This window comes from Paramisgurnus dabryanus, chromosome 1 (genome assembly GCF_030506205.2).
Source record: "Paramisgurnus dabryanus chromosome 1, PD_genome_1.1, whole genome shotgun sequence".
NCBI classification, from domain to species: domain Eukaryota; kingdom Metazoa; phylum Chordata; class Actinopteri; order Cypriniformes; family Cobitidae; genus Paramisgurnus; species Paramisgurnus dabryanus.
Genome location: NC_133337.1, coordinates 28420311 through 28443318, shown reverse-complemented (window position 1 = coordinate 28443318; position 23008 = coordinate 28420311). Strand labels below are relative to the sequence as shown.

At 35.4% G+C, this 23008-nt stretch overlaps 3 protein-coding genes across 3 annotated transcripts in view; all 3 read right to left on the bottom strand.

The window, feature by feature from the left end:
- Nucleotides 1-2157: 2157 nt before the first annotated feature.
- On the bottom strand, nucleotides 2158-3066 carry LOC141282917 (uncharacterized). Its single transcript, XM_073816073.1, has 5 exons — nucleotides 2984-3066; nucleotides 2794-2853; nucleotides 2651-2695; nucleotides 2506-2568; nucleotides 2158-2419 (listed from the first exon to the last, which is right to left on the bottom strand). The coding sequence occupies exons 1-5, from the start codon at nucleotides 3063-3065 to the stop codon at nucleotides 2376-2378; spliced, it is 294 nt and encodes a 97-aa protein (XP_073672174.1). The 5' UTR covers nucleotide 3066; the 3' UTR covers nucleotides 2158-2375.
- The window catches only part of LOC135778973 (scavenger receptor cysteine-rich type 1 protein M130-like), a 75156-nt gene continuing 55214 nt past the window's right edge, over nucleotides 3067-23008 (bottom strand). The window contains exons 10-19 of the mRNA XM_073813417.1: nucleotides 6146-6448; nucleotides 5701-6009; nucleotides 5270-5584; nucleotides 4844-5185; nucleotides 4464-4781; nucleotides 4045-4353; nucleotides 3894-3962; nucleotides 3539-3779; nucleotides 3182-3382; nucleotides 3067-3076 (exon numbers count right to left, since the gene is read on the bottom strand). Of these exons, the coding sequence (XP_073669518.1) occupies nucleotides 3067-3076; nucleotides 3182-3382; nucleotides 3539-3779; nucleotides 3894-3962; nucleotides 4045-4353; nucleotides 4464-4781; nucleotides 4844-5185; nucleotides 5270-5584; nucleotides 5701-6009; nucleotides 6146-6448 (2417 nt within the window). The remainder of the gene's footprint in view (nucleotides 3077-3181; nucleotides 3383-3538; nucleotides 3780-3893; nucleotides 3963-4044; nucleotides 4354-4463; nucleotides 4782-4843; nucleotides 5186-5269; nucleotides 5585-5700; nucleotides 6010-6145; nucleotides 6449-23008) is intronic.
- tmtc2a (transmembrane O-mannosyltransferase targeting cadherins 2a) overlaps nucleotides 9967-23008 on the bottom strand; it is a 35661-nt gene continuing 22619 nt past the window's right edge. The window contains exons 3-12 of the mRNA XM_065289898.2: nucleotides 20766-21618; nucleotides 20567-20681; nucleotides 17131-17216; nucleotides 16787-16971; nucleotides 16632-16710; nucleotides 16404-16525; nucleotides 13850-13931; nucleotides 13590-13704; nucleotides 12843-12906; nucleotides 9967-10714 (exon numbers count right to left, since the gene is read on the bottom strand). Coding sequence (XP_065145970.1) covers nucleotides 10535-10714; nucleotides 12843-12906; nucleotides 13590-13704; nucleotides 13850-13931; nucleotides 16404-16525; nucleotides 16632-16710; nucleotides 16787-16971; nucleotides 17131-17216; nucleotides 20567-20681; nucleotides 20766-21618 — 1881 coding nt within the window. The 3' untranslated portion in view covers nucleotides 9967-10534. The remainder of the gene's footprint in view (nucleotides 10715-12842; nucleotides 12907-13589; nucleotides 13705-13849; nucleotides 13932-16403; nucleotides 16526-16631; nucleotides 16711-16786; nucleotides 16972-17130; nucleotides 17217-20566; nucleotides 20682-20765; nucleotides 21619-23008) is intronic.

The window sequence follows — 23008 nt, the reverse complement described above, 5'->3', positions numbered from 1 at the left end:
TAACGTATAAGTATAATATATAAATAAAAGAATTTATAAAAACAAACAAAATCATTTCAATTTATCTACAGTATGGAGTCGTCTTCCGGTTAAGCCGTTAAATTTTAAAGGATGCGCGAGATACTCAACCACGCATGCGCATGATCAATTTACCTGAGGGCAATTATTTTATATAATTTAATATAGTTGATCGATTTAAGATTGTGCTAAAAAAAAGCTAAAAAGAAAAAACATATTTAATTCAAATTGTACATTTTGAAAATATAACTCTTACATGATTACAATTCATGTTGGTTAAAATGAAAAATAAATGTTTTTCGTTTTTATTACTTTCCAAATAATTCATGTAAATTATTAACAAATATTCAGTAGGCTACACATGCTATACATACATGTGAGCCAGAGGTTACATATTGATAGACCTGAACATTGTAGTCCTACTTTGTTGTCATGGAAACAACAGAGTTTTGTGTGATGTTGGACAGAGGTAATTCAGGGATATGTTTCCTCACTGAATATCCTCTGTGACCTTCATCCTCCTGTCTTGCCAAAACCATCTGTTCCCAACACCTGTACAGAAAACCTTCAGCCCATCTCTACATTCACACCATCCTGATGATCAAAGTCAGTTTCCTCTGACAGTGAGACGTAAGTTTTATTGAAAGTTAATAAGGCTTTGAAATAATAAGTATTTGTACACACAGTACAGATCAAGACACAACTTGATAAAGGATTTGATAAAGTCTAAGGATTAAGGTAGAAACATGACACTACAGCAAAAATACCTCCAGAGCAAATAGAGTCACTGATAATTGACTATCATTGTGTAATTTTAGCAAGGTAACAGTAGATGAATGAAAAATAATAAAAACACTAAATCAAAAAATATATATTTTTACTAAATTATGATTATAGTCATGTTCTTCAATTGCAGTGCCAGCGAGAGGTGTGCTAATCTGCACACATTTAAGGGGGACATATCATGAAAATCTGACTTTTTTCGTGTTTAAATGCTATAATTGAGATTTCTTTAACATAGAAAACATGAAAAAGAACAACCCAGTAACTTTGCGTTGGTAAACCATTCTCTGCAAACATGTGAAAAAATAGCTCATTAAAATGTGGCTCCCCTTGTGATGTCAGAAGGGGATCTTATTATAATAATACCGCCCCTTAATCTGCACTATCCAACCGTGGCACTGCCGTTTAGTGCAGAGAGAAAGAGAGCAAGGAAAAAAATAATTGACAGCACATTTCAGTTTCAATTGCAACAAACGACCATCATTGTCGAAAATTATTTGCATTTTAAAGGACAGACCCAAAAACAGCACATTTTTGCTCACACCTACAAAATGGCAATTTTAACATGCTATAATAAATTATCTATATGATATTTTGAGCTAAAACTTCACATATTTACACTGGGGACACCAAAGATTTATTTAACATTTTTACAACGTCTTGTGAAATGTTCCCTTTAAGTACTGTAATACTGGTTAATTCCAGAAGATGGCAGCATAGGAACACATTTAAAAACTATGCAAATAAAAAAATTAATCTTATTAAAATAATTTATAATAAAACTGTGTGTTTTGAAGAAGATTTTAAAAACGTATTAAATAAATCATTGATACTGCATTAGCAGAATTTAAAATATTGTACATCACATATATTAGACTAGGCTAGCAGATACTATGTGATGTACAAGATGTAACGACACTTGTTCAAAAAAAAATATTATGATAATATGTGTTTGTTTATATTTAGCAGATGAAGCATTACATTCAAAATGATCTGACTTTATTTGCCTTATTGTTGTCTCTATAGAGTAAGAAATAATGATGATTAATTGGAGATATGGCTTCATTTAAATTAAATAAACTAAATGTATCTTTTTTATTATGTCAATTTGTTTAAATGTTTACCTATGTGACAGATATATTTAAGTTTATAACTTATTTAAGATTCCGGGCAAACATATTCTGTATAAAGTTCATTCAGTGTTTATGTTTTGTATTCAGCACCATGGACAGCGACTGACAGAATTCAGCACCATTGCGTCATCCAGGTGACAGTCAGAGCACGTTTAAAATATGAAAGCATGGCTCTAAATATTAAGGAAGCTAGCTTTTGGCATTGAAAGGTTACCAGGCAAGGGTAGCATAACATAATTAATATTCAGGAGCCGAGAATCATACTGGAAGATTACCAAAAAAGGGCAGCATGAACTAAATAATACCCATGTGCCAAGAGACACAACATGACATCAATAGTTGGCAGCAAAAAAGACACAAGCAATTAATGTTTTATTAAAAACACCACTATTCAAAATTAAACAATACTAAATTGCAAATGTTGAAGGTAATGTAGGAAGATTACACACTCTCCACTGTTGTAAATGGCTTCTCTTCCCCAAACACTGATAATAAAACCAAAACATAAGGCATAATTTAATAGAAAGTTATTGTTTCTTTATATCAATATATATTAGATTCAATATCTCACCTCTTACAGCTCCTCCACTTTCGCCACAAGTGATGACATCATCGTAATTCTCCACTGTTTCCTCTAAACAAATTTTAGGAGATGCGTAATACGTTTAATGCAAAAACATTAGTGCAAAACATTAAAACAAGCATCAAACAACCACCTGCTCTCATGGTTGTGCCGTCATCATAGGTCTCAGCGGTCTCATCTACAACAAAATTCAGAAACATACAATTTTATGGCATATATTTGCTATCAGTTTAGTATACTAAGTATCATTTTTTATTAATTTATAGATATTTTTACAATCAAGTCCATCAGTAATATCATCACAGTCCTCTTGTGTATCCGTTTCAGCCTCTATGTCTACATAAATGAAAATGAAAAAAATGATTAGATAGATAGATAGATAGATAGATAGATAGATAGATAGATAGATAGATAGATAGATAGATAGATAGATAGATAGATAGATAGATAGATAGATAGGCCTCACCACCAGTGAAGTGTTTGTGTGTGTTTGTGTGTCTGTGATCAATCTCTTCATAAATATCATCAATCTGAGTCCTGTGTCTCATCTTAGAGAGAGCTGTGAGTGTAAACAAAAACAGGATTTCACTTATGTGAACGTGTTTTTAAAATTTAAATTATTTAATGCTAATATGAGACAGACCTGTATGTTTATATGGGATACCTCTCCTCATCTTTCTGTTTTGTTGAATCAGTATCAGCAGCGGCACTAAGAGCAGTAAGAGCAAAACTCCCAGTACAATCACAACCACTGGAGGATTGAAGAGAGGAGGAGTTTGTGGAGGAGTCACTGATCTCCTGTTTGTCTGAGAAACTGAAGGAGAAGCTGATGTTGTTGTGGCAGGAGTTGTAGACACTGACAAGTCTGTAAAATAAAATAAAAACTTTGCATATTAAAGAAACTGCTGAAATGATAATGAATTGATCTCTCAGTGTTTTCCTCTCACCTGCACAGATGAGTCTAACTTGTTCTTTGTGTGAGCAGTCAGTGTGTTTTTTCAGGACATGAGGACAGTCCCACAGGTGAATCTCAGTCCCTCTGCACTCGACTCTGTTCATCCACACAACACCTTCACCAGCACCAAATGTTTCATTCCCATCAGCACTCAATGCTGCTCCACAACCCAGCTGCCTGCAGACCACCTGAGCATCTCTGATGTCCCACAGATCATCACAGACTGAACCCCACACAGAGTTATGATAAACCTCCAGTCTCCCCGAACACAAACCCTTCCCTCCACTCAGTCTGAGAGGAAGATGATCTACATCACACACATCAAACAATCAGCAAACTCATCAATAGAGAAGTTCTTAAAAAGTTTGTTTAGGAAAAAGCAAGTGGTCATTAATAAAACATACAGTCTATTTGAACTTACTTGTACATGGTCTCTGATGAGATGTAGAACAGGTCAGATGACTCCGTGGAGATACATTGCTTTCTTTCTCTGTAATTATGATGAGAAAGCAAACAAACTTCAAATTTAGATGTAACTTTATTATTATTACATCATTAAAATACAGTCTTACCGGAGCACATGATGCTGGCCACCTCATTATGATAACAGTTATTCAGACCCCAAGGTAAAGATGGACACTGCCACAATGTTATATCATGCTTTCGACATCTAAGATAATCCAACCAATTAGGAGCTGCCATTACTCCCACTCCCACTGAATAATTGGGTTCACTGGCAGATCTTCCACAGTTCAGCTCTTGACAGATCAAACTCGCTGTGTCTCTGTCCATTTGATTTACACAAACATTACCCCAGGATCCATTATAGAAAACCTCCACATTCCCTTTACAGCCTTCAGTTAACCTGAGCTCTTTAAACTCTAGATTGAAAAGTTGGATTAAGAATTAGTTTAGGATTATCGTATATCAATATATGATTAACTGAAAAAACAAAACATATTAATTGTTTTTCTACATTTCTACTTCTTACCTGAGCACACGACTCCTACATCCTCCTTGTGTTTACAGTCATGATCTCCCCAGACCTGTGAAGAGCAGCTCCACAGTGACGCCTCATTCCCCTCACAGTTCACATCATCCAGCCATATGGGACCAGAACCAGGACCAAACCAGGCTGGTACTGGCTGATTACTGAGAGACACTCCACACTGCAGCTGTCTGCACACCACATGAGCATCTTTAATATCCCAGGAGTCATCACACACTGTACCCCATGAGCCTTTGTGAAAAACCTCCAGCCTTCCTGCACAATCTCCACCAGAACCCACCAACCTGATGGATCTCTGACCTGAGATCAGACAAAGAGTTAACAACAGACTATGTAAACCAATTTTAATGAATCATCTGGACAAATATTATAATTCTGACCAAGGCAGGTGATTGACAGCTGTTGTGTTGCGCTGCAGTTGAGAGTTTGTGGAGAGCTGCAGTTCCTCAGATGATCTTCAGTCCCAGAGCACTGGAAGCCCATCACACACTCATAACTGTGTTCATCACTGGATGAAGAGGAGTTAGTGAAGTTCAGCACAGAGCCACAGCCCAGCTGTCTGCAGACCACAGAGGATTCAGTGAGACTCCAGGAGTCCAGCAGAACTCTCCTCCAAACCTGATGAATGTAAACTTCCACCTCACCCTCACACTCTCTCTCTCCAGACAACCTCACTCGACCATCATGAAGAGACAGAGAGGAATCTGGAGAAAGGATTTGACATTTTCAGATTGATTACGATCACACTACAGTAACTTCATGTTAATGACAGAGTGAAGTTCACTCACTAGAACAAATGACTCCAACATCTTGTTTATGAGAGGATTCAGCTCGACTCCATGAAGAGATTGAACATTCTGAGAGTTTTGTTTCATTCCCCTGACAATCAAACACATCAGCCCAGATTTCACCAGATCCCTCTCCAAACCAGTCCACTCCCACAACAGACACAGCAATCCCACAATTCAGCTCTCTACAGAGAACATTGGCAGCTCTCATATTCATGCACTCATCACACACTGAGCCCCATTTACTGAAATACTGACGCTCAACTCGACCAGAGCAGATATCAGAGCCGTTCACCAGCACAACCTGTGAGTAACCTGGACAGGGAGCATAAGGTTTATTTAAACAGAACAGCATAACTTTCTATCATAAATCGCATCTTGATTAAGAAAGTTACATTCTGTATGTAAAAGGAAGGTAAATATTACTTAACCAGAGCATATAACTCCCACATAGTTGTCATGAGTACAATTTTCTTGTGAAGTAGATGTTGGGCAGAACACAAAGTAAGATTCATCTCCTCTACATTGAATCTTTTGTGTCCACACCTGCCCCTCTCCTTCACCAAAAGTAGCTCCCCTAAGCAGCTGTACAGGAACCCCACAGTTCAGCTCTCTACACACAACCTCTGCATCTCGTTTATCAAATGTAGGATCACACACTGTCTCCCACTTCTTTCCATGCTTCACCTCGACTCTTCCAGAACACAAGTGAGATCCATTTACAAGTCTGGGAATGCGATCTGTGTGTGTTCACATTAGACAACATCAATGTAACAAAAAGCATTAAACAATAATATTAAGATTAAGAAATTGTCTAGGCAGTGGTCTCAATCATGGTGCCAACTTGTTTTTTTAGGGTTTAGGGTTTACCTGAACAAATAACTCCAGCATCTTCATCGTGACCACAGTTGTTGTTTTTCCGTCTAGTGGATTTACAGTCCTTCAGTGTGGGCTCTGATCCAATACAGCGCACTTCATCCATCCAAACTGGTCCTGATCCTTGTCCAAAGAAAGCAACGCCAACTGCACGTGCCGGTTTACCACACCCCACCTCTCTACACACCACTGCAGCATCTTTCATATCCCAACCATCATCACAGACTGTTCCCCACTGACCTTGAAGAAGAACCTCGACTCTACCAGAACAAGGACGGCTGCCACCGATCAACCTCACACTTTCTGTATATGAGAGTGAGACAGAGACTTTTATAAAAATGTCATATACTGTACAGCACACCAATGTAAATTATGTCCTCAATTCCTATTGGCATGTATAGACAATGCATGATTATAATATAAATATTATATTATAATATAATAAAATAATATTGGCATGTATAGACAATGCATGATCATAATATAAATATTGTATTATAATATAATAAAATAAAAATTAAATTAAATAAAAAGCCATGCTTAAATGTAACAAAATATTACAAGTAACATTTATATGTGTAGCACTTCAATGCAGCTTTACAAAAACATAAAGAAATACAAAAACAAAATGATTATACATATAAATTATTGCAGATCTTCTTGATGAAGATATTTTAAATGAAAACCATTACAAATAAAATGGTATATACTTTTTTATTTATTTTAAGCATGTCAATGGGGCTTCAACAGGAGGTCTTTGGTTTGAATACAAAATATTTTTAATATTTCTATATTTGATAAAAAAATCTATTAGGTTAAACCAAAATGTTATGTATTATGCCAAAAAATAAATTTTTAATATACTTGTAATATAACCATCATAACAAAGTATGAAAAAATTGTCTTAATTTCATAAATGTATCGTAGGATCCTGCTCCTCTTTATCCAATAAGAGGTCCTTGGGCTTAAAAAGTTTAGGTTGAAGATCTCTGATGTAGTAAATGAATATGATAAATAACATATTAAAATAGACATGCATTTCTATCTTACATGCACTGTAAAAAATGCAGCATTTTTGTCAAATCAACATATATTTTTATGTCACTTTAACTTAAAAATTAAGTTAAACAATTTCAACTGGTTTTATAAGTTATGGCAACTTTTTGAGCCAAAACTTAAAATAGTAGTTTGAATTGACTTGCAAAACCCAGTTGTTTTAACTTCATGCTGCATTAGTTTTTACAGACAAAAGGCAAAATTGAAGTTATTGAACTGTATATTGATCAATATTACTTAAATATTTGATTTTGCTCAACCTTTGAAGCACAACTGAAGGCCAACACTTACCTGCATTGGAAAGTGTGATGATTATAAAAATAATAAAAAGTCTCAGACTGCTCTTCATCTCCATCTGTTCTCTCTGTTAAACAAACTAGTTTAATGTTAATCTCCAAGTCTGAAGGGGGACGGGGTGAGGGGGTTTGGGGCATCTGACAACTGCCAATCACACTCGCTATTACCATTTTAGGAGTTAAGAGAGAAAATCATCAAAGATTTTTAGAGACAAATCAGAAAAAGCATTTTTATTTTCTCCATATATATCAAGAGAACGTCAGCATTGATGAATGAGACTCCGCCTTCACGCTTAACTGAAAAGAGCAAAACAAGTCAAAGAGATGACAAACTCAACCAGCTGTCGTGAGATCTGAAAACATGCAATGTCAAAGTCTGGCACCTGCAGAGATACAAACTCTGATAACTAACTGATAACTGCTGATGTCAAACATTTGCTTGCACACACATAAAAATCTACCAAAATGTGTTTTTTGAAAAGTAATGAACAATATATTTAATGATTATTTATTGTATTAGGAAATTACCATATACATATTTGCAAACCAAATATTTCATGATTTCACATTATAACATACCTATTTGAAAGAAGTAAAAACAAAAAAGCTTTGAAAACATAATATTTAAAAGTTCTCAATTTCATGTAAACCTTCTTTTCTTTTCTTCTCTAGAAACAAATGTGATTAATATACCTCTTATTTGTGTGGCATTGAGCAAATAAAGTGGATTTAAAAATTCATCAAAATATTTATGTTACATGCATTTGAAAAAAAACCCTATAAATTCTATAAATTAAACTTTTAGCACTGGTTGTCCATTATATGCTTTAAACAGAGATTCATAGTGAAAGATTGTTGGTAAATAACAATGCACACCATCACACAGAAATATATAACTTTCCTATATGCTAAAATACATTGATTTTTCTTGCAAAAAGCCTTGCAAAAAATAAACATTTTTAATTATTTTAGAAATGTATAAATCTATTTTCTTATTATATTTATATAGAAACATAAATATCTTTCTTTATATTTATAGTTTGTATCTTTTGTACATTTTTCCTTTTTTGTCTTTTTTATTATTATTACGGTTAAAATGTATAATACCTCAATAAAGAAAGTATGAAAAAAAAAACTCTCTGCTAGCCCCACAACCAATGACCTGGATCTTTTCAGCAAACTGTCAGAAATAAAGGTACAAAAGTTGTCACTTTGAGGCCTTTGAGTTACTAATATGCACCGTTTAGGTACAAAATAATTTTTTAAAGGGTATCGCTCGATTAATAGCTTCGTATCTTTATTTCTGAGAGTGCACCAGTGATAGGGGACACAAATCGGTGTAGGATTTTTGTATTTCACCTTATTTACCATATTTCTTATTAAGTATTTTAGCACTGATGAACAAGATTTCTCATCTTCGTTGGTTAGAGACATTGAAATGCTGACAACATGTCACAAGTTACAGGAAATCGCTGTGAGGGAAAGGAAACAATCCAGATATATATAAAGCATCAAAGCTGTACACCTGCTGATAACAAGGACTGATAACTAACGGCTTTCTTCATACTCAACATATAGAAATAGTTTGATTCGAACATATCTGATATTTAAAAGAAAACAATAAAAATATATTTTTCATGGTCTTCTAAAGCATCTATACAGCTAGTTAGCTATCATTATACCACACTACTAAAAACTGAACTGACTCCGTCTTAACTTTTAGGCTAAAGATGTATTACTTTCTACAACTAAACTGTACAGTTCATCAGATAAAGTTTTACAGTGGAAAATGTGTAATTTAACCCTTCAAGGAAGAGGTACACAAACTCTTGGAGGGCCGGTATTCTGCTGAGTTCAGCAGTCAATTGTTGCGTAAACTATATACAATCTTGACAGTATTTTATAGGACTGTAAAAAGATTAATCCCAATAAATCTCATACAAAATAAAAGTTTGTGTTTGCATAATATATTTGTGTGTAAATTGTGTGTAATTATGATGTATATTTAAATACACACATACATGTATACATTTAAGAATTTTTTTATTTATGTATATTTTTTATTCATATTTAATATATGTACAAAAATACATGCACACACAGATATTATTGAAAAACAAACTTATTTTGTATGCGATTAATCGATATAAATCTTTTGAATGTCCTAGTTTTAATCCTTTAATTTGTATGAGGCATTGTCTTATTCTGGCACACCCACGGCACATTAATTTGGTCTATGTGAACTGCTTACATGTGCATTATTCTTCATATGTATAAATGTTAACATTTTAACTTAATTTGTACAAATATTTTACATATTGTTTTCTTAGTTTTTACAGTATTAAAACGAATACTCATACAGTATTTCATCTATGAGTGTATTTAATAGTGCAATACGTTGTTCACACAGAAGATGGCAGCATAACATTACTGAAACAGGTGGGCTAGTTACAATTAACATTAAAATAATAGAGCAGAACTTTTCATTGTGGTATAAAATGTTTTATTACAAAAGTTTGACATTAAACACTCAAATTACATTCAACAACATTGCTCCTTAAGAAAAGTGAGGGCGGAGTTATCCATGAATTCTTTGAACAGCAATTAAAACTGATTTATTGTTGACAATAAATTAAGAGCAGACATTTAAATACAAGAAGGAATGCAAATAAACAACATATTTGAGCTATTTCAATATTAAAAAGATATTCAAGGTCTCAACTTCAAATGCAACGAGTTAAAGGTAGCAAATTTATTCTCCTGCATCCTGCATTGAGGAGAATCAATAAATCATCTTGTTCAGTGTTCTCAGGAGAAAGAAAGAAATCCAGTATTACTACTTATCTTGATTTCCTGGTTAGGAAATTAACCTATTACAGTCTTTGCTGTTCATTAAAGAGCTTCACAGAGACGTCAACTTTAATCAACCACATCGAAGCAGTTCAAGCTCCTGGTATATCACCAACATCTGAGGGACCAAGATCAAATAAAATCCAATCCTCACAGATCAAATATGAAGAAAGTGTCCAGCAGAAGATCATGATCCGGTGGTTCGTAGGTCCTGTTTCTGCATGACGTTCCAGAGTTTCTGTAGGTTGGATTGAGTGATGAGGTCATCGGGTTTGAGCTGAAGTGCACGGAGATAGTTGCTTTCTGCTTCCTTTAGTTTCCCATTAAGGTGGAGGATGGCACCAAGATTCATCAGAGCAGCTGGATGCTAAAAGAGAGAGACATATAGTTTCTACATACATTCGACATATGCACATTTGGTAGGCGGTTTACCCAAATCAACTTCATCACAAGGGTTTATCATTGGTTATGTCTGAATGAATTTAATACGATTGAAGGTGATTACAGTACAGATTATATGTACCCATTGCAATCTGATTAAAATGTCCGTTTACATGCACAATCTATATAATCCGAGTGCACAACCAGGGTTGCCAGATTCGCATATCAAAACCAGCCCAATAGACATTCAAAGCTAGCTCAAAAGCATCCCAAAGGCTATTCAGAGCTCAAATATCAATAACTAATCAAAGTAATCCTTCTACATTTAACCTGCAGAAAAAAATCAACTGGCGGAAACAAAAGTTTAAAAGTAGCCCAAATCTGAACTCAAAAGCAGAGCACTTGGCAACGATGCGCACAGCCTCTCTTGTCAAGTTCAGGCTTTATATCTGGATAACTGTACAAAGCTGAGTTGGAGAAAGTTACTCTTAAGAAGTTTTCAGATATGGGTAAAAACACACTTTTTGAAGGCACAATGCTATTTTATTGCTTTATGTTATGTTATGAAAGTACACATGAACGCTGATCATACTCAGTCAATATGAAAGATATCAAGATAATATTTTCACAGAATAATCTTTACATAATATAGGAATATGACCATTGAGTCAGTTGGCCAAATTAATATTAGGGCTGCAACTAACGACTATTTTCATAATCGATTAATCGGGCGATTATTTTTTGATTAAATGAAAAACCTAAAAATGTACTCAATTATAATTTTCACTTATTAAAGCTAAAATAAGTCACTAAATGAGGGTATTCACGAGTAGATTTGTACTTTTAAAAGTGCAAAAGCCACACACTACTACAGAGTTTTACTAATATATAATTTTTTTATATTTTACGTAGTACTGGGCAAAGATTATTCGCTATTAATCACATACAAAATAAAAGTGATTTTTTTGCATAATATATGTGCGTGTATTGTGTCAAATTATTATGTATATTTAACCACACACACATTAATATATTCATTTCAGAATTGTTTTATTTATATATACATTTTTAAAATTTATATTTAATATAGAATATAAAAAATATAAATAAATATATATACACATGTAAATGTTTCTTAAATACATACATGAATGTGTGTGTGTGTGTGTGTGTGTGTGTGTGTGTGTGTGTGTGTATTTATTTATAAATAATAATTACACACAGCACACACTCATATATTATGCCAAAAATCACTTTTATTTTGTATGTGATTAATCTTTGCCCAGCACTAATTTAAGCCTTTAATAAAAAGTATGTGCAACTTTTAAATAGTAAAACATTTTAATTTATGTCAAAATAATAATAAACAAAATGTATTGAATATACAGGGATGTGCTGGTGAATAAATGTAGCCACAGATTAAAATGTATTTTAATCTTCAACTTTAGACCTTGATGAGTATTAACTTTATTCGTTAGGCCTGGCCATGCAGATTCGCTGGAAGCGCGGTAAAAAAAGCAGCGCCTGATAAACGTGCAGATGGCGCTGTATGAAAAAAACAGCGCCTGATATTAATTATGAGCTAACAGCTGGCACTGTATGAAATTGATGCGTGTCCTCGCTGTCCGACGGAGCATTCAGCATCACAGACCAATTTGTCGTTGACAACGAATTTCATAATCTATTATTATCGATTTTATCGATTAGTTGTTGCAGCCCTAATTAGTATAGTTATAAAATTGGGTACAAAACTGACCAAAAGATGATAAGATGATGACATTATTGTTTTTAATATAAGAAGAACATTGTTTTACAATTTGCAAAAAAAAAACAAAAAATATTTCTTAATCAAAACAACAGTAAATGCAAAGTGTAGATTATTATCTTATAAATAATTTATAATGCATGTATTGTAATTTCACAACATTATGATCTCAAAAATAATAACTGTATCTTTTTCAAATAGCTTTTGTTTGATCAAGATAACTAGGCCCTGTCCTCCCTAAATCTCATTCCCAGATTCTGTGATGTGGTTTCTTATGTTGACTTTTTTCACACATTATAAAAACACTGAATTTTACATTAAAAAAATTTAACAGAGAACAAATACTTACATCAGGCTTCAGGTCTGCGGCTTTCCCATAATACCTTTCAGCTGCTTCATTCTGATTCGCCTGTCTGTGTATAAATATTATAAATATTAAAACCTCCAATTAATTGAGAACTTACTGTAATATCTGACATTCACATTTTATACAATCATTTACGCATTTGGCAGACATAATTTCTAAAATACTTGCCTCTCATTGGACAATCACAATATGTATATTTATGACCACTAAATTGTTGTGTCAAGACATGCACCCTAGATTAAACTAAAAAGGTGACTCTTCCTGGACAAGCCTGATTTAGAAGTCAGTGCATTGATTTAAAATACATTTAGTGATCACAAGTGAGAAAGAGAAAAACACTACAGATATGTGTTGTTTCTTTTGTGTTTTTTTCCCTCAAAAAACCCGTAAGATCAGTCAGCGAAGTGAAGATTGTTTCATCTGTAGCACCCTGCTGCTATAAAAGCCTGCGAGCAGCATGAGTTTTCTTCAGTCCAACATCAGATGAAATGCCGCATTGCGGAAACCGGGCCGTAGCTACAGTAGGCCTTTTCCTGGGCCCCATGCCTTAACTATTTAATGCTCCCTTATTTTTACCCTAATACCTCTGTAATCGTTTCGGGGCCCCATGCACCTTCATGGCCCAGAATTGTTCCCACCTTTTTTTCCAGTCACTATGGCTATTATCACAGCGGTAAACAGTTTGGGGTTATTCAGATCTGAAATCTTTGACAACCAACACACACACACCTGAGCATATGAGCGGCGCTGAACACAACATCAAACTCAGACCCGTCCAGAACCGCAGCTTTCTCCGCCATCACCGCGGCCTCGCCCATACGAGACTGCTCCAACAGAAACTGACCTGAGAGAGAGCGAGAAAGAGCTTACGAGATAATAAACAACCCAAAACCTCACGGGTCAAACAGTTGTGCAAGACCAGCATCCAAAAACAGACAAGATCAATTCTTTATGTAGACGTTAAAGATACAGAAGAGAGCTACAGGTACCGTAATGCATATAGCAGTTTCCCTTAGTAGGGTCCAACTCGATGGCCTTTAGGAAATAACGCTCGGCTTCAGACTTTTGACCCTTTGGAGAAAAGACAAAATAATAACACCTGCACCGCAGTACCAATGACAATCTGCTCTGTATTCATGTGAGATGTTATCAAGGTCAAGTGTGAGAAAGTAGATTTATTGTGCACAAGCATATGGGTGAGTACTTCAAGTCTTTCTGTTTCTCTCATGGTTCAGTGCTGATTGCTTCCATGTTGGAGTTACCTTTGCATATAATTTTCCTGTTATAAGCAGCGAGGCCGCTTCATTAAACGGTTCTGTGACGAACACTCACGATAAGGGAGCGAGGAAATACCTCGGAAAGTTATTGGGTTGTATGGTTTCCCCGGGTAAGGTTTCCAAAAAGCATTCAGTCAAATCAAACAAAGACATAAATCAAATGTACACAGGGTAGGCCAACAAAACTTGATGTCATGGTTTTAAAAATATATAGACGGTTTCATCTGATGCACGTGATACACGTCTGGATCCGAACCTTACTTCCGGTTTCGTTTTGACTAGTTGCTAAACTGATCTCTTGAACAAATGCCTCGTCGAAAATAACAAATGTTTTGGTTTCCTAGGTAATCTATGTGTTGTTTTTTTGCTTGTTATATAAATAAACTACGTTTAAAGTAGTTTGTTATGTATTATAAGCGGAGTTTACCGGAAGTTACGTGCGGACCGCGGCAGCCGCTTGTTTATGTTATTATTGCTGAAACCGTCTATATATAAAAAAATTATAAATAAATATTGTAATACGTAAAGCTATGTAGTGTCATATTTTAGTTTGTAATTTAAGTAGTGCTGGGCAAAGATTATTCGCGATTAATCGCAAACAAAATAAAAGTGCATTTTTGCATAATATATGTGTCTGTGCTGTGTGTAATAATTATGTATATTTAAACACAGATGCAAACATACATACATTTCAGAACATTTGTATTTATATACCCATTATTTTGTTTATATATATAATATAGAATATATAAAAATATAAATAAATATATATACACATGTAAATGTTTCTTAAATACATACATAAATGTGTGTATTTATGATATATAATAATATAAATAACAATACATAAGCACACACTCATATCTTATGCAAAAAAATCACTTTTATTTTGTATGCGATTAATCGCGATTAATCTTTGCCCAGCACTAAATTGAAGCAGTTAAAAAATATATATTAATTATCCTGAATGTTTTCTCAACATTAAAGGCTGAATTATAGTTCGTTTTTTACACACCGTCAAAGAATACTATATTTTGACACGTACACAGGTGTTCAACGCATGCGTAAACTGCAATACCTGTCCTGGCCTACAAACTAAATACTCATGGTCACAAAAACCTGGTTTTGCGCGTACAGTACGCGTTAATTATTTTGATGACGAATTTTGTGTCACATCCACTGTAAGGTAACCCTTGCGTATACATACAAATTAGGGCTGTGAAAAGATTAATCGTGATTAATCGCATACAAAATAAAAATGTGTATTCGCAAAATATATTTGTGTGTTTATTGTGTGTACACAATAAGAAAATAAATATGTATGTATATATTTTTTAATCTATATATAATATAAAATGTATCAAAATCTCAATAAAATTTATATATATATATATATATATATATATATATATATATATATATATATATATATATATATATATATATAATTTATTTATTTATTTATATTCACAAAATAATTAAAGTGCACATACATATATTATGCAAAAACAAACTTTTATTTTGTATGCGATTAATCGCGATTAATCTTTTGACAGTCCTTGTAAAAATATCTCTATACTTCAGGCTTTATTGATAAAAACAGTTTATTTTTCCTCTTTCTTTATAAATAACAGATATATAATAAAATGATGGTCCGCAGATAACATTGAAGCTCAAAAAAAATAAAAAAATTTAAGCAAACAGACTGCAGTTTTTTAGCTGCTGGTCAAAAGTTCACCATTAACCTGTTTTCAATAAGGAAGGACAGTAATTACATTAAGCACAGACCTGGAGGGATAATAACAACATATTAAGCAGTGTGTATTAAAAAATTACCAGACTGGGGGCCGGTGAGGTTTTTAGGTGAACGCTTTAAGGGAAACAGGTTTGAGTAAACGGTCTGGACTCTTGACCAGACACGCTTGGAAACAAACCCAAATCAGATTATCGAGAAGATATGAGATATTACATCCTGACCATTTACATAAAAATATCACAAGCAGGACAGATGTTGTTAAAATGGAGAAATAGCAAAGAAGAAGCAAAGAGATCAAAATTTAAATGAGACAATCTGTCCTCAGAGTCAACAGAGACTCATGATTTTGGTGTAAATGTGTGAGGGAGCTGTTTTAATTTCTGATCTTCTCAAAGACAAGCCAATTATTTATTTATTCTGAGTCTCAAGAAGAGGTTAATCTGTGACCTAAATCCTTCTGATAACCAAGTCTTCACGTTATTTCTACCAAACTGAATTTTTTTAGCTCACCACAACAGACAGCAGTTTTCCATACGTCAGGTGTGCTGGAATGTGGTCGGGTTTGGCCTTCAGAGATTCTCTGTACCAATGCCCAGCTGCTTCTAGATTATTCAGCCTCATATAGGCCTCACCTATAAGACCCAAAATCAAAAATATGCCTTGCTATTCTGCATGGTAAACCAACTGAAAAGTGTGATCTAACTTCAATGCTTGCAAAATGTATTGAATGAAACTAACCCATCATGTTATACAGACTCTGGGGTGCAAAACGGTGAGGCATCTTCAGCACAGCCTTTTTATATACAGACAGGGCCTCCTGTAGATCAAGCACAGTATGTGATTAACTTAACGACATTCTAACAGGAAAGTCATTGCATTTCATGAAAAAACACCTCGTGTTGGTCTTGCTCGTAAAGTAGTTTGCCCAGGTTATACAAGCAGCTGGTGACCGAGCTCTTGTGCGCATGAGGATCCTTTAAGTTCTCATCTGGGATATCGGCGCAGGTCTGGAAGGTGCGCTTGGCCTCTTCGATATTCCCCTGGGACACCTGGATGATGCCCATGTTCAAGTACGCAGCTGTGAAAAAGAAAGTGATGGATGAAAAATAAAATGAGTTGCATGCACATACACTTATGGGAGTCCCAACTAGACCATTTATCTAGTAATTGACTTTTTTAGTGGGTCAACAGATTGAAATAACAAAAAGGGGGAAATAAATGGAAAAGCTGAACTCACATGCTAGGGTTGGTCTGCTCCCGATGGCCAGTTTATAGTAATGAAACGCTTCAGATAATTGTTCTCTCTCCTGCAGTAGTAAACCCCTAAATAAAACAAAGCATACGGAGACATCAGACTCATGAAGAGTGCAAAGTGTTGTATACTTCACTTTTTATGCGTATCCGAGGGTCACCGTACAGTATAGTATGCAAATTTACAAAAAAAATAGTATGTGCATCCTAAACGCGCACCGCCAGAATTCTGTAACGGTAAATACGAAAAATTGTAAATAGTGCAGTATTTGAGAATATTAGTGGTGTCCGAAATCGTAGTGGACATTATTGAGTGCACCAATGTTAGCCGCTACTCGTCCACTGACGCTTGCGCAGTATGAATTCTCGAATCTCGGGGGAAGATGTTGCCCGCACTGCAGCGCTTGTCTGAATTTAATCGCTTGTTTTCATTCACTCATTCAAGTGCGCTATCTTAGCAGAGTAATGTAGGGAACAGGATATACTTTTTACACGCAGGTTGCACATGCGCATTTAATTTTCTTGCAGTAACTCGTTTATCCACAAGGTGGCAATCATGCCCTGATGGCCATCGACTGGCAAGGTAGTCAATGAAAAACTGCATAAACAAAATGGACCAGAACACATTAAAGCTACATCGACAAAAAAGCACAACTTTTGAGAGATCAGGAAGTACCCTTAGTTATACATATGTACCATGAAAGAGTACAAAGACATTTGCCCAAACCTACATAACTGCTCCTTACAAACCACTGTAGGCCAGGAGAGGTATTGCATGAGCCTAACGCCTACGTACAAGTTTGAGTAAAATGAAATATGCTTTGCCAGGCATATATAACATATATAATTCCAGTGTTAGGTATTGAATGAAACATATTTGAAAAATATAACATTTGAACAATATTAGGTTCCGAGCCAATTTTAACATAATATATCTAAAAAATTCAAAAGACAAGCCACTATTTATTAAATCTTAGTCATCTATTTGCTAAGATTAGTCATCTGATTCAAAATGTCCAGTGTCCATCCTGGGAATGAGGACCAAAAATATAGATAACTAATCATGCCCTGCACAAATCTTTGTCCAATTAAAGCAACACTAAAGACTTATTGCTCTTTGCTCCCCCTACAGATTAGAAGCGTAATTGTTCATTACCACTGTCGTAAATACTGCAGCATAGCTGGCTCTGATTGGATTGTAGGTCTGCCGTAAAGCAAGTTTTTGTAGTTTTCACTCGAACTACAGGACCACTACCCGACGGTTGGAAACTTCTTTAGTGCGGTTTTGGCCGATAGAGGGCTGCAAAGCGAATATGAAAGTGCCATTCACCCTGTTTTGAGTGGATGAACCACTGAAACTTTTTTGGAAACGTTATTTTAAGGTAAAAAAAACTCTTTGGTGTTGCTTTAAATGCTCTCTAGAATAGAATTAGTTGTGATTTAACCATCCTTTTTACTATTCTAGAGAGGAATGAAACACGATGATTAAGCACCGAGGTCTCTGCATCTCTTCAGGCTTCAGGGTTTAAAGGGTTTTAGAGGTGTCTGCATGCTTATCTCCAAACTCACAAATCAGCCCCTCATAAAAAATCAAATCACTGTAACACATGAGAGCCCTGAGAGAGAGACAGCAAACACTTCAACTCTTCTTCAACCTTCCTCCGTCTCTCATGCTTATTGAATGCTAAGTACGACTTCCTCCAAGCATAGCAGTTTTCTGTTTCACCAGTACCTGCTTCATATGAATATAATGTATTTAAAGTGGTGGTGGGGGGTAACGGTATTTCATGCATTCTAACTTATTAACATAGTTAAAGAGTTGTATTCATCATGCTAAACAAGGTGTGAAAAAAGAAGTTGAGCATGTGGACAGAGTATTTCTCTTTCCTACCAGTTTTGAAAAGTTTTTTTCGAACATTTCTAACTGTTACATATCATGGACCCCTTATTCCTTTTATTGGCACTACCCCGGAAAAGCACGCCCACACGTCAATCAGAGTGACAGTGAGAACGCTCATCATTAGCATTTTTCCTTTGAGTAGAAGTAGGGTTGTCAAACGATTAATCGTATACATGTATATATTTATTTAGATTTTGAAATATTTTATATTATAGATGGTTTCATCGGACGCACGTGCGGTGACACGATTATGCATCTGGTCGGAACTTTACTTACGGTTTCTGTTTGCTTAATGGTCTGACTAGTTGCTAAACTGAACTCTTAAACAAATACCTTGTCAAAAATAAAAAATGTTTTGCTTTCCTAGGTAATTGTTTATTTGGCTTGTTATATAAATAAACTACTTTAAAAGGACTTTGTTGTTATTGATTCTTAGCGAGTTTACCGGAAGTTACATTTTCCACGAAAGCCACTTGTTTATGTTGTTACTGCTGAAATCGTATATATGTATATATATATATACACACACACACACACACATTTTCTTAAATTTATACATATATGTGTGTATTTATATATACACAAAATAATGACACGCAGTGCACAGACATATATTGTGCAAAAACTAACTTTTACTTTGTTTGCGATTAATCACAATTCATATTTTGACAGCCTTTGGTAGAAGTCACAGGCATCACTGCATGCGACTTTGTTATATATAAAGAATCAACAATTGCACAATGAAATATCTGTGTTTTTGGAAGTAAGGAGAAGAAAACCTAATTCAGCTTTCCAACCCTGTATTAAGACAACAGTGGATGCAGTTTGTTTTTTCCCAGACAGCAAGATTATTGCACATGGGTTTATTTTTGTTACCTGCATTTTGGAGACGAGTGCTTTATAAACAAGGCCCAGTTCGACGCCGGATTTGCCAAATGTTTACAACTGAGTGATAGAGCGATCCCAACGTTAAAATACCCCGTTCATCAGTCGGAACCACAGGCGGTAAGTAAAACAAAATCTAATCTCAAGTGTTTTGTTTGCAATCAGCGCATAAGTGCATATAATGTAAACAACACAATCATATTGCTCCTCCCATCGTACGCTTCCAAGAGTTCAGCCTTTTTTGGAAAAAAAACTGACAACACTAAAGACATTTGCACATATGAAGGATGAAATATTACTCTATAGGTAACTAAGATTAATATGAGATTGGCAGAAACTGTGTTATGTGATCTTTAAGTAAAAATTAACTAGACTACTCCTACAATATTATTGCAGCTGTACTGTTGTGTTTTCCTGCAAAATTGTTTGTGGGAGTTTTGTCTGTTCCCACAGTAAACTGTGACCTTGAGATACCAACTGTCCTACGAAACAGATAAAAGTAGGAGAAAGTCATGAAGCACTGATAAAACAAGCCTCTCCTGAAATATCTTGCTTGCTTATCCCTCTTTCGTTATAAAAGAATGGCTTATAAATACCAACAAAATGCACATGAATGTATGTGTTTGCGTGTACTAACAGATTGTACAGCATGTCGGCCATGTTGCCCCGGTAATAAAGTGCATTTCTATACGCCTTCTCCGCCTCAGTCATCTTTCCCTGGTTCTTCAGGACGTTACCCAGGTTACCCCAAGCTTAGGAAACAGAGAAGCATTATAGTTTATTGTTTAGTTATGACATCAGTATGATTTTATATTGAATACTGAAAGCACTCCAACCTTTAGCAGGGTTTACAGAAATGCCAGATCTGTAGAGCATCTCCTCAGTCTGCCAGTCTTGGTTCCTCCTCACAGTTTTCAGGCTGTAAAGAAGGATCAGACCGGCAGCACAGCTCAACAAAACAGCTTTGGAGGTCTTCGACCTACAGCGCGTGAATGCGCTCCTCAACCCCGCGGTCACGAGCAGACAGAAGCCCATGCTGGGGATGTAGAGCACCCGCTCGGCCACCACAAAACCTACGTAGAAGAACAGGTTGGTGGCAGGAACGAAGGGTAATGCCAGCATCCCGAGTGCAAAGATAACCACGTTCTCCGTAGCTGGGAGAGATTTTTGAGGGGTGTTGTTGTTGAGGGAATGAGGTTTATGATAACCATTTCTCCTGGGAGAGTCTACATGTTTGGTCTCCGTGTCTTGGAGCAGGGTGTTATAATGGCGATTATAAGTGTGTCCATTAGTGAGCGATTTTCCGTTGCTTATGTGTGATTTTCCATTGACTGTAGCAGACTGTAGCGGTGGGTTTCTCAGGCCAAACCACGCCAGGAGAGCAAATCCTGCGTAAAACGAACAAGACTGAAAGTTCCTCCAATCGGCAACGGTTCTGAGCAGAGGAACGGCATCCATAGACCAATCAAAGCTGAGTCTGTCGGGGCAAAGGAGGAGCCAGGCGTTGATGGCAGGTAGGTACAGAAAGGTGAGCGCTCTGGTGAGTAAATGAGGACAGTTAGCAGCCGGGTTATCCGAATTGGAGAAGTTTGGTGGTTTGCTGCCCATCCAATAAAATCGAGCTGTTAGAAGAACCATCCCCCAACCGACCAGCCAAACCAGACTGACCTGCAAGCTAATGTTCCTCTTCTAAAAATAATGAAAACCAGACAAAATAGATTAGTCAGGGTAGTATAGTCTTGCAATACACTTACAGGAATTAAAGTAACATTATTGTTATTGAATGGTTAACCAAATTCCCCTTTAGTATTTATTCTAGATGCATTCATCCTTAATTTTGGATTAGGTCATTCAGGATTAGCCAAGGTCAAGGGAATGTGTGTGTCTAATATTAAATACACTTTAGGTTTAGTAAGCAGCTAAGGCTCAACACAATAATTACCTTTCATGCTTCATTTCTTCTTTGTCAATCTAATAATGACATCTAATTAAGATAGCTGTGTGACTGTCAGTGCATACAAATTTGATGTCAATTTATAGTCCAGCAATAAATTGTGCAGGAAGGAATTGCACTTAATATATTAAATGATTAACCAAGTCACCCTAGATTAATATTTTTAGTCAACTATCATCATAAGAATATATGGCCAGTTGCTTATAATGCATAACTTCTTTCCTGTGGTTTACAGTCCTCACAGATTACATTTGCAGTTAATAAGCTTTTATTCTCCCAAAAGATCAACCTATTAAAGATCTTAAAACCTGGACTTTTAGTTGAGAAGCATTTTAAAACAAGCTGCTTTTTCACAAGTACACAAAATCTGTGGTCATCTGTAGCAATTTACAACCATTTGTGTCATATTTTGGTGTTATTACATAACAGCTGTAAGCTGTAAGATAAATGGCACAACGATTTTTCAGCAAAGTCCTCTAAGTGCATGAAAGCAGAATTGAATGAACGATGTCACGCTGCACGCATATGTGCAAGCAGGGTTTCCCACAGAAAATGTGTTAGTTAAGGTGGTACTGTGACCTAGTTTCATTATGACCTAGTACACGTCATAATGAAAATGAAAATATTTTTATTTAAAACACTCAAATAAAACTTAATTTTGAAGAAACTATGACAGAAAATGAACACATACTAGATTATTAATGAATTAAATGTTTTTACCTCTAACGGGAATAGCTGCATGATGAAGTGAAACTAAATGGTTAATAAACACAAACTGAAGCAGATTTGTATAACGTTTAGTGAACGATGATAGCGTGAAGATTGTAAAAACTGATTATATCCCACTATTAATTACATTATCTTAAAGGAGTTAAGGGTTTCCCAGCTTAGGCGGGCCACCCGAACTGCAAAGTGCTGCGTGAAACCCTGGTGCTAGTGTTTTTTTACCTGGTTAAATGAGGTCTACCATATATATTAGGATATTGACCGAATTGTTCAGAAAGGACAGTAAAGAGAGACTGGAGACTTTTTTACAATCTAGAGGGTTTTGCTGTAAAAGACTGTCAAAATTGTTAAATTACAATGCACTGACTTAAGTGACATTTGTGAAAATAAGCCATTTCA

Coding starts and splice junctions, on each gene's coding strand:
- LOC141282917 (XM_073816073.1), bottom strand. CDS start 3,065: ATGAGACACAGGACTCAGATTGATGATATTTATGAAGAGATTGATCAC. Junction 2,696..2,793: donor TATTACTGATGGACTTGATT/GTAAAAATATCT, acceptor ATTTTGTTGTAG/ATGAGACCGCTGAGACCTAT. Junction 2,569..2,650: donor CGGCACAACCATGAGAGCAG/GTGGTTGTTTGA, acceptor AAATTTGTTTAG/AGGAAACAGTGGAGAATTAC.